Raw genomic sequence first — 12,411 nt, 5'->3', positions numbered from 1 at the left:
GACATATCCATTTGAGGATATGACTAGGCCCTGTACTTTCCTAAGTCAGTTGGCGGGTGGAGAGCATGAGTAACAATATTTTATCTAGAACTATGCCTAGAACCTTACTATGATGGCTAGCAGTAACTTAACTATACATGTAAGTAACTACACAATATCCCTCTAGATTCAATATAAATATGTCTCTAATTCAACTTTCTTTTGCCTGGATTCCAAAGATCTCCATGGACATTCCAAAACCATCTCACCTGAAGTATAACAGAGGGGAAGTAAAAGTGGAAAGAGATAGTCTTAACTAATTGCAATTATACTACTTTATTCTTTTGAATTTTATAAAAACGTATGACCATGTGAAAACTTCTTTTCCAGTGCCTCAGGAGGGGGCTGAATAAGTGGAGGAGCTTTGAAGTTAATTTTCGTTAGTTTCGTAGGGAATCTGCTTCAGGTTACCACAATTTTAATTAGTTTATTGGACAATTATCCTCTGGATCTTAAGTGATAGCCAGAATTTTAAAAAGTTATGCAAACTTCTTACCCAATGGCCTAATTATACAGACACACATAAAAAAAGAACAAAAGGGACAAAGCCTTTTCCAAAAATGTCAATAATTGGGTGGAAGCTACCCTCTATGCATCGAATGAAGATTCCAACTACTAGAGTTTAAAATGTTTGAATTTAGATCATGAAAAACAATAAAATCTGTTTTTTTTCCCCCTAAGGCTACATTTATTGTGCAATTAATATGCTTTGTATTAAAATTATGTGCTGTTTTAAATTTTGTGGTATACATAGTCTAGATTTATTTTGAGAAATTAATTGGTGATTGTGGCAAGTTCTGCTGGCATCTGACCCCCCAAACTTTCCCCGTTTGCACGCGCATGTGCGCATACACACACATATACACACAAAATAACAAAAAAGAATTACAATTTTTTTTCAGTTATCGAGTAGCTAAATGTTTAGGGAAATTGAATGCTACCTCTACAAAATAAAGCATACCCTTAAGGTGTTTAGCATAATCCCTTTCTCCTCTGCTAGTTATTAATTTAGGGTTGGTCATGTGCTCAGAGTGATCATGTGTTCCAATTCTAGCCAATTGAGGAAGTACTGAAGTTCTGAGAGAGATGCACAATGAGAAGCCACCCTTTCCTTCTGCCTTTGACTTCCAGTTGAAGACAACTAACTTCTAATCATTGAAGGAAAGCTTAGTGGAAGCAAAAGCTCTGAATTAAACAACTCTACCTACTTACTTCTGGATTTCCTGTAACATGAAATGAAAAAATGCCACTTCTAGTCTGGCATTTCTATTACAGCAGAAAACATTTTAACAGAAACAGTGATGCATAAAATAAAAGTCATACAAACACCAACATGTGACATTTATTGTATTTTTTTCTCATTACAAAAGCAATATATGTTCATTAGAAATTTGGAATTACAGGAATTCACAAGAAAAATTTTTTTTAAATTATTCAGAGAGAACTATCAACACTTTTTTGCATAGTGTATTATTCCTATGCATGCACATTATATATTACATAACTTTTAAAATTAGACTACTTTAAACTTGATTTTTAAAAACTTAACCATAAGAATTAAATTGAACATTTAAATGAACCTTAATTAAAAATAAACTGAATCTTATTTCATTTAGTTTCTTATAGACAAGCTCAATGAGTTGGGTTTTGAAACTAGGCTAAAGGTAAAATAGATGAGTGACTACCAAATAAATTCTGAGACCTGGTCACTTTAAAGAAATTTCTAACTTACACTGATGTATGCTCCCTGAAAGATAATGTTTATGGTACTGTTACTGAAATAAAAGGAGTCAGTTTACCAGCTTGGAATCAGAAGAGATAAGGGCAGGTTTGCAGAGTTGCAAGTCCTGGAGACTCAGGCAAGCTAATGCTCTCAACAACCTGGATCCCAGGTGTCTTGGGAATACAAATTACATAGGGAAAAATTAGTAGTCATGGAAACTAAGGGAGTTGGGGTAATTCATCATTGTGTTCAATTCTGGAATCAGTTTGGAGCCATCCCCTCAGGTCTCATGGCTTGTGGGGTTGTTCTGCCTCAGTGGGCCTGGAGCTGAAACACATCTAAGGCTGTCATCCTTAGTGTAACCAGAAACTTATTGTCCCCAAGATTACAGACTTGAGGCTCAATAAATCTCATGTCCTAAGGCTTAATGATTAAAGAAGGAAGCATACAAAGGTAGGGAGTAGAAAAAGCAAGTAAGTCACAATGCTATTATCTGGCCCAAACCAACTTGAATCAGAAAAAAAAGAAAGTTTGTGTGGGTTGCAGTACTCTACCACAGTGTGTTTGTTAAGGCTATTATATGTTTCTTAGGCTGAAACTGTATTAAGACAATCTTTGTTCAATTCATTGCCATTGGTCCATTTAATTTATTTATTTGTTTGAGTCGCAGGAAGAAATCTGATTTTAAAACAGTTTTATATGCTAAATGAAGAGATAACAAAAATAGAATGTTAATTTTCTGATATATTAGAATTCACTCTGCAGAATATATTCTTTTTTACGAGGAATCCTCATCTTTAATTATGATTAGAAATAGAGTAAATGACTGTCATATCAAATATTACTCTATGTTGAGTGGTATATCTGTTATTGCTGGGATGATGTGAAATCCACGTAGCCCCAGCGGGATAGGGAAGGAGGACAGTGGTGGTGTGTGTTGTCCCTCAGTTCTTCCCCACCAACACAGCAAAGAATTACAAGTTGGGAAGATTTTGAAAGTGAGATTTATTGAAAGTACATTTTAGAAGGAGATAGGCCATGCCAGGGAAGGCTGCAGCCCTGTGGAATTTGGGAGGCAAAGAGATAACAGTATGCCCCAAGGGTAGGAGCGGGTTTTCAACAAAGAGAGCTATAATCACAGAGAAATGAAAAGGTATTTATATTTGGGCTGTGATGGGAGGTCTTAAATGATCCGTGTATGAGGTTACCTTGACTGACAGTTAGCTGCTATATAACCCTTTGCCTACCACACATGCTCTTACCAGAATTGTCTTTTATAATTAGAGTCATGGACTTCCGGGCACAAACATAGTATTCAATGACAGTATAATGAACATTAGATTGTGAGCAGATTAGAGCAGTACTTTCCGTACAGGCTTCTGTGGCCAGCAGCTTTTATGGTTTTTGTGCTCTAGGGTTTGGGGTAATTTATAACCCTAAAAAGAAGGTGTTTCTGGGAGGTCCTTAAGGAAGGTCTTCAAAGGAGATTTCTATGGTTACAGAGCTCGATCGTCACTCCTGTCACTCATGCCTGACATCCCTAACATATCTTTAATTTAAAAGCCATATTTCCCATTTGGGTCATAAATTTTAGTTTATATCCATATCCATATTATAAATTATGGACCATAATATTCATATAACAGTTATTTCTGCAAAGTTTTTTGTTACATATTGAGCCTTAAGAGATTTTCCTAAGTTTCAAATGGTGAGTAATCAAATTGAAACAATAATTTCAATATTAACATTATTATGCATGTATATAAACAAACGAATGCATTCTGATACATTTTTATTGTAATAAACTTCCTTATAAGTATATAGAAATCAGGAATTCCTAACTTTTTTTGTGTGTGATATGGGAATCCTTTGGCAGTCTGATTTGGTCTACAAACTCCTCTCAGGATAATGTTTTTAAATGCAAAAAATAATACAAATAGGAATGAAAGAAAAGCAGTTGCATCGAAATATAGTAATGTGCATGGACCATAGGTAAAAGACCCCTGCATCAAGATTTTGAATAGCCCTTTACTTAATGTATCAAAAAATGCCTGAGAACATATCTAAGTAAATCAGTTTTTTGAACAAAAAAGCCAAATTGACATATGTTTATTAAACATATTTTAATAAAGCCCTTAGACTGTATCTTGTATATGATTTTTTTGCCTTTAAATTCGGAAGTGAGAATTGTTATCAGTTTAGGAATAAGCATATGATAAAGAGACTTGGAGAAGATTGGTTTTGTTGTGACTTATCTATATTTCTGTGTCATCTAGCAGAACTATACAATCTTGGTAGCGATATATATGTCTTTAAAGTTAATTTTGAGCATTTTAGTACATTCAAATTATAAGCCTTGCCCAATTCAACCATAGAGTTGGAGCATGGATTGGTTAATTAAAGGTATGTGTTTAGTAAAAAAGAAGATATAACAGAGTAGAAGGAAGGAGCTAAATGGTGATAGAAATAGGATGAATGGAGACAGAATTGGAAAATAAGTAGGATGTAGGAAAAAAACACCACACACACTACAACTCTGAAAAACTGAAGTATAAGAGAAAAATAAGGAAAGATCTACCATTAGTCTAACTAACAATGTACTTTCCACAATTCCACATGCCCTGGAATATTTGGAAATTACAGTCCATCTTTTGTGTGGCAATGCATAGCTCAGATGAATATAATGGTATTTTACTTAATTTTTTTTTAAAAAAGAAGTTAAAAAATGGTTGAATTTCTTTTAAGTCTTGTATGATTTTTTCACTTAATGAATATTTTAGTCCCATTATTTTCATTCTGTCCCCTTTTTCATGGAATGGGTAAAAACAGGCCTGAATTAAAAGCAGTATTGTGTTGACTTATTTTGGAAACCATACCACTTAATGTGAATATCAGTAGATATTACATATTTACAGGGTTTTTTTTTTTTTGCTTTTTACAATACTCTATTGTCTTTTTGATCTGTATATATTAAAACTCATTTTCAGAATTTCTTTTACATATCTAATATCTATCTTTTTGCTTGATTTCTTATTTACTTTTTCAGGGCTTTATGGTTTATGAATTTCGTAAGATCAGAAGATAGAGAAAAACCTCTCATATTAAAACAGAGGGTATATTATGTATAAAACAATCAGTATAGGTCTTTCCTTGATTGTATTTTAGAACAATGTTATTATTACTATACCTAATAACCACAAATTCCATAGACTGTACAACCTAGAGAAATGTTCTAACTACTTTCCAAATCTGAACCCCTCTAAAATTTCCCTTTATATAGAAGCACTTTACAACCTGTACCATATAAAAATGGGATGAAGAACTACTTATAAGTCTTGTCAGGTTGATGGAAAAGATGGTGAGTGATTGCTAAATACCTCCCACACATTAAAATGCTTTTGAGGCCAAAGAAAAAATTAGATTCATTGCATTTTTTTTTTTTTTTTTTACCAGAGGAGGTAACACTGATTTTATGGGCAGGGGAAATATTGTTTTTATGCTCTATGTACTATAGTGGTATAAGATTGTAATTGCTGCTAAGCCCTTTTGGAGAAAAAAAGAAAAGCCCTCAAGGTTAGCTGAGATTGAGTCTGTTGTGGTTTCTCATCCTTGCTTTTTGGCATCTCTTTGCCTTAGGCCATGGCTGTTTTAGATACTTATACATTTTTATTAAAGAAGAAGGTGATAAGAAACTTCTATAATGTGTTACAGGAGCTCAGGGCAGAGAGATCCTGATTCAAGAGTTTGTGATTAAGGGGAAATAATTCACTATTTTTCTTGAGTTTTTTTCCTTGTAATTGAGTCTCTGTCCATGTGATTAAAAAAAGAATAAGAATAATAACATAACCTTAACCTTTTGTTTATAAGTAAATACACTGTGACTTTTGTGTTTACTATTCTGAAATGGGGAAATTCATTACCTTGCTCTTCTTTGCAAGACTTTCTATGTAGTCTAAAAATTACAGAGAGAAATAGCCGTATATAAGTGGATCGAAGCATGGATTTAAGAAAGCAAAGAGAAAAAAGAAGTGATTTACTGGATCTGAAACCCTGTTTAACATTTCAGGATCAAACCAATACCAAATCCCTAGTACATAGTAGGGAGTCCAGCAGACAGTAAATGAAGTGGCAAATGCAACCGTCATCCTTAGGGTCCTCAGCCGAGCTCTTGGTATATTGTTCTTGGATTGATTCAGTTGTAGTTCTATTGGTAAGAGAAAAGAGTAGATGTTTAAAGACCGGTTTTATTACATAACCAAAATGAACAAAAAAAGGAAGAGAGAATCACTAATTTAACTTAAGGAAAATAATGGAAGCAAATTTCCAATGTTTCTAATAATGATAATTTTTTTTTTGAAAACAATGATCGTATTTCAAGTTTTCCACTGTGTCACATAATAGAAAATATTAAAGATAAAAGGATAGTGCTCTTAAAAATTAAGTTTCCACCAAACTAATCTAAAATATGGGGGTTCTCAAATTCTTGAAATATAAATTTAAAAGAGTAGACTGAGGTTGAGCTGAGTTGAATTCTCTGCATCTTGGTTGTCATGCCAACATAACCATGTTTATAAATTTTTAAATTTTAGTTTTTGAGAATGCACCAGGTTACTGAAGCAAAAAGAAAAAGGCGCAACCACATTTGTGAAATTTCAGATGAAATAGTCAATTACATAATAATATTTTGCACATCCAACACAGACACACACACACAAATGTGTATAGTTGTGTTGTGTGGATGTAGGAGATTTGATGTGAAACAGAACAGCTTAACTTTAGCAAGTATATTGGCTATCATTTAATGAGTTGTACTTTACTATATTCTAGAAATCGGGTGTTTGATTATTGCTGTGATGGCCCAGCAAGAACAATTTCCCAATGCTTATACTGGATAAAAGGGGTGATTGTCATTTCATCTTTAATTCTATGGTGCAAATTTAGAACATGAGGAGACATAAAATTACATCTGTAAATTGGAGATGATCATACTACTACCGCCTGGGGTGATAGAGTGAATGTGAAATGAATAAATATATATAAACTGCTTAGAACAGTAACAGGCACATAGTAAGTGCCTCTCTGCTTTGAGTATTGCTGTTTTAAAACTGGTTACCCACAATTAACACCAAATCTAAGGAATACATACGGTGGGGATCCTGATGAAGGACTTGCGTCAGTGCGAAGATGATTTTTGCATTGCAGATCAACATGATAAGAAGAGGGATGGTGAAGAGGCAGCTAAAGGTGAAAAAGTTATAAAAGGCTTGATGCCACCATTGTGGAAAACTGCAGTGTGTTACACATTGAGAGAAACCTCCTGTCTGTCCAGAATCATCTGCTAAATGAATCATTCTGAAGATATATAACTGTATAAAAAAATTAAAAAATTAAAAGTCATGTTACTTTTTTTCAAACAGTATCTGCATGTTTTCTTGAAAGTATTCTGTATTCTGTTGACCATCTAATGTGATGTTGCCCAAAGCAATTGCTGAGTTCCTCGATATTATCCTTTTGGCATTTCTACAAAAAGTTATAAGTGCATCTTTACATAAAATAAGTTTGGAGAATGAGAATGGATCTAGAAGATTGTGAAGTTTTGGGAATCATTTCAACCTTGCAGAGCAACCCTCAAACAAGGATTTAAACCTTGTATATGTTCTAATTTCAGGTTCAATTCTGCTGAATAAACATATTGCAGATAGTTTTGTTCACCATTCTATCTGCACTACCTAAAACTGTGTCTAGCATTTTGAATGTGCCCCCAAAATACACATTTAAATTTCATTTTTGAGACAGAAACCCTCAGTAAAGTTGTCAAAAGACATGAACAGACAGTTCAAAAAAAAAAAAAAAGATATGACGTGGCCCTTATGAAGAGATGTTCACCCCCATTCATGAAAAGAGAAATGCCAATTAAGGGTACATTGAAATGCCATTCCTCACTATCAAGATTGGCAAAACTTAAAAAGAAGAGCAACACACTCTCATGGCAAGGCCATGGGGAAACAAGAACTCTCATACATTGCTAGTGAGAATGCAAATTGGTACAACCATTATTGAGGGATATTTGGCAGTAACTATCATAACTACATACGCATCTACCTTTGATCCAGGAATTTACTCTGAGGACACCTCGCTGCCTCTGTTATATGAAAATACACATGCACAAGGTTATTCATTGATGCATTGTTTGTAATTGAAAATCATTTAAAACAATCCAAGTACCAATTCACAGAACAGTAACTTAATAAACTTGTGGACCAAATAATGGAGCACTATATGTCTCTAAAAAAAAAGTAAGGAAAATTTCTAAATATATGGATATGTATAATATATGTGTGCATGTGCATGCATACATATATTTATTTTCCAGTTCTGTCTGTTGAGAGACCTTAGGAACAATGATACTTTAATGCCCAGATCTTGGTTTCTAACTGCCATTTGTTACTGAAGGAACCAGAGCTCATTAGAGAAGTGGATGATGCCAAGGCCGGGCAAGCAAAATACAATACGTGCTTAGAACACCTTGTGCCAAAAAGTCAAGAAGTGCTCAGAGAATGATGGAGCATGTCAAAAGAGCTCAGGAGCCACCTTGAAAGCACTCTCATTGGCAAAATCCAGAAGAGTTTAAGGATGAAAATAAACTTAAAAACATAAAAAATGATAAACTATTGAATAAAGTAAGAATCCATGATTTCATGCTGATATAAATTACAAAACAATAACAAAACAAATGGAGAGGGGGGAAAGCTCTTTGTTACTGTAGGAAGCCAACTAATAAATGTAAAGGGAATAATGGAAATAGTTGTATAACTGCAATAATAAGTGATTCAGGTACGAATCATCAATGGATTATAAAAAATATTGGTGATAGCTTGTGGAGAACAGTGATTTACATTATCTTAAAACATCTACCTGCAGTATATTCATTATATATTCATTATAAAGAGTAAAATAACTTTACAATAGGGAAATAGCCAAATAATTAAAGTTGATAGTGCCGATAATGGGTCCAATTGATAGCTTCTGCTTCCTTATGTAATATATTGAGAACTCAGCATCACTTCTTTTGTATTTCTGCTAAAGTTATATAACCTGAATCCAACCATGAAAAAACTCCAAACTCAAATTGAGTGGCGTTCTACATAATTGGCCTACACCCTTAAAATGTCAATGCCATGAAACAAAAAAAGACTGAGGGAAGGTTGTAATTTAAAGGAGACAAAGAAACAGCAAACTGAGTTCACCACATACTCTTGGATTTTCTTTTGTTAAAAGGGACATTATTGGGGCAATTGGATAAGGCATATAGATTAAATAATAGAATCGTATCCGTACTAATTTTCTGATTCTGATACTTGTACTGTGGTTATGTGCGAAGTATTGAGGTGCTGACAGGGACATCATGACTAAACTTTTAAACAATTTCTGTTTTTTTAAATTGTTTCTGTTTTTTATGAGAGAGATTAAAGCAAATAAGCAAATGTAATAAAATATTAATATTTGGGGAATCTGAGGGAAGTGTATTCCAGAAATCTTTGTATCATATCATTCTTGTAAACTTTCTCTTAGATATGAAATTATGTTTTTTTAAAAAAGCACAAATCAAATCAAGGAAATTTTGCAAGTAGTTTTCAAAAACAAGTTCCAGTGAATGTTTATTCTTTCTCCATTCATCAAACATTCCTTACCTAGTTATTTCCAAACTTTTCCATTGAGAAACTTCATTTTACTATGGAACATTATTAAAATGAAAAGATAAGAATGTCCACGCATTTTAAAACTGATAGCAAGTGAATTTGAACAAAAATATTATAGAATTTCTTTCTTCTCCCTGTATACTTTTATTTCTTCTTTTTTAAAAATTGAGGTATAATTGACATATAACACTATATTAGTTTCGGGTGTACAACACAATGATTCAAAAAAAATATACAAAATGATATATGTATACAAAAATATATATATTGGGAAATGATCACCACAATAAGTCTAGATAATATCTGTCACCATATATAGTTACAAATTTTCTTTTTCTTGTGAGAACTCTCGGCAACTTTCTTAGCAATGTTTTAAATACAGAATAGTCTCCATGCTATATATTACATCCCCATGATATTTATAACTGGAAGTTTATATGGTTTGATTCCCTTCACCCGTTCTCTCCCCACCCCTCACCATCTCTGGCAACCACCAATCTGTTCTTTGTATCTATGAGCTTGCTTCCTTCCTTCCTTCCTTCCTTCCTTCCGTCCTGTCTGTCTGTCTTTTTCTGTTTTTTTAAAAATATTTTACATATAAGTGATATCATACAATATTTGGTTTTCTCTGTATGACTTGTTTTACTTCGCATAATGTCCTCATGGTCCATCCATGGTGTTGCAAATGGCAAGATTTCCTTCTTTTTTTATGACTGAATAATATTCATATGTGTGTGTGTTCATATTTCACATTTTCTTTATCCATCCATCCATCAGTGGACACTTAGGTTTTTTCCATGCCTTGGCTAATGTAAATAATACTGCAGTAAACATGGGGATGCTGATATCTTTCCAAGACAGTGATTTTGTTTCCTTTGCATAAATATTCTGAAGCTGACTTGCAGGATCATAAGGTACTTCTATTTTTAACTTCTTCGAGAATCTTCATACTATTTTCTATAGTGGTTGTGCCAATTTACATTCCTACTAACAGTGCACTAGGGTTTCCTTTTTCCCACATCCTCACCAACACTTGTTATTTCATATCTTTTTGTTAATAGCCATCTAACACTTGTGAGGTCATATCTCATTGTGGCTTTCATTTGCATTTATTTGATCATTAGTGATGTCGATCACCTTTTCATATACCTGTTGATCATTTGTCCTCTTTGGAAAAATGTCTATTTAGATCCTCTGCCCATGTCTTAATTGAATTTTATTTTTTATTTTTATTTTTTTGCTATTGAGTTGAAGAGTTTTTATATACTGGCATGTGCCACTTAACAATGGGGATCTGGCCTGAGAAATGCATTGTTTTGTCATTGTGCGCACATCATAGAGTCTATTTACACAAACCTGGATAGTATAGCTTATTGCTCTGGAGGGGAGGAAGAATAATTTTCCCTCTATCCTTCTGGCTTCTTAGCTGAGACCCTAAGTAATGAACAACAGATTAAGAGGAAGACAAACAAAAGTTTAATAACATGTATACTTCATGTCTGTGTGGCAGACACCCATGAAAACAGAATAACTTGCCAAAATGGCAGAAGCCACCACCTTAAATGCCATCTTCAGCTGAAGAGGAAAGAAGGTATTGGGGGTGGGGAGAGGCACTTTTAGAAAGTAACCAGGAAAAGCACAGTGGACAAGGGTAAGATTGTTATATAGAGTTAATGTCTATTACACTGATAAGAATTTCTATAGACAAGGTCATCACCTCTACACAGAGGGAGACATCCTTACAAATGGAGATTTTTCTTACAAATGTAAATGTTTTTTATGAAGGGTAACTTCTACTTTTTTTTTTCAGAGCTTCTCCCATATCTTCTGTTTTTCAAAGTTAATCAGCCTAAAATAATCCTTATGCCAAAATGATATATTTTGGAGGAAAATTAAGCTCCTCGGCTACAAACCTATACAGCATGTTACTGAGGCAGGACAGGTAGTGCAGGGAACCCCTACCTCCCGCCCCCCCTACACACACCCAAGATTTGACTCTGGAAATTTTTCCTTTTTTCAGAACTCCCCTTGTTTTAGCCTCAGCAGGGGTGATAAACCAAAACTGATTTTTCCAGTCTAAATGCTATCTTTGGTTAGGGCATGATCTTTGACTAATTATAATATCGTTATAATCTCATCTGCATTGCAAATACTGCAGGTCCCATCCTGTACCTAATGCTATGACAGTTCTGGAAACACCATATGGGTAAGAAAAAGAGGGAAACTGAGCGCTCTGGGAAGAGACAACAAGGCTATGTTTCTGTTTCTCTCTCTCTCTCTCTCCCTCTGTCTCTCTCTCTCTCTCTCTCTCTCTCTCTCTCTCTCTAACCCTTCCTCTCTTCCTCTCTCTCTCATAAGCCCACACTCCTCCATCTCGAGTATGTACTTTCTCTTTAATAAACTTTATGCTTTCCTTCTTGCTGTTTGTCTTGCCTTTGAATTCTATCTCACGGAATACGACAAGAACCCAGTAACCAGAGCCCCTAGATTTATGGCTCTATTACTGTACTGAATATTATAGGAAATTGAAATTGTAACACAATGGTATTTGTGTAATGTGCTGAGCTAGGAGAGCTACAACACTTACTAGGCAATAGGAATTTTTCAGCTCCATTATAACCTTTCAGGACTATTGTTATATATGTGGTGGAGGGAGAATGAATGTATTTTAGATATTAACCCCTTATCAGATATATGATTTGCAAATATTTTCTCCTATTTAGAAAGTTGCTTTTTCATTTTTTTGATAGTTTCCTTTGCTCTGCAGTAGCTTTTTTGTTGGATGTAGTTCCAACTTGTTTATTTTTGCTTTTGTTGCCAGGATTTCTTTTACTTTAGATCAATGAGAGACAGTATATATATTTTTTAGTTTTTTAATGAATTAGTAAATTTAAATTTAATTAATTTAACAGTCCTAGTAGTTCTTTCTCTTTTGAGGTGATGAAGTGG

General features: G+C 34.0%; 1 protein-coding gene across 2 annotated transcripts in view; it reads right to left on the bottom strand.

The window, feature by feature from the left end:
• Window positions 1-5,590: 5,590 nt before the first annotated feature.
• The window catches only part of GNRHR (gonadotropin releasing hormone receptor), a 17,504-nt gene continuing 10,683 nt past the window's right edge, over window positions 5,591-12,411 (bottom strand). The window contains exons 2-3 of one of the 2 annotated variants that reach the window (XM_006916514.1): window positions 6,909-7,128; window positions 5,591-5,966 (exon numbers count right to left, since the gene is read on the bottom strand). In XM_006916514.1, the coding sequence (XP_006916576.1) occupies window positions 5,722-5,966; window positions 6,909-7,128 (465 nt within the window). In that variant the 3' untranslated portion in view covers window positions 5,591-5,721. The remainder of the gene's footprint in view (window positions 5,967-6,908; window positions 7,129-12,411) is intronic. The other variant, XM_006916515.1, reaches the window with a different exon arrangement.

The sequence above is a fragment of the Pteropus alecto genome, unplaced genomic scaffold, assembly GCF_000325575.1.
Source record: "Pteropus alecto unplaced genomic scaffold, ASM32557v1 scaffold46, whole genome shotgun sequence".
NCBI lineage: Eukaryota > Metazoa > Chordata > Mammalia > Chiroptera > Pteropodidae > Pteropus > Pteropus alecto.
The sequence above is the reverse complement of the archived record's forward strand: the minus strand, read 5'-3'. Positions and strand labels throughout refer to the sequence as shown.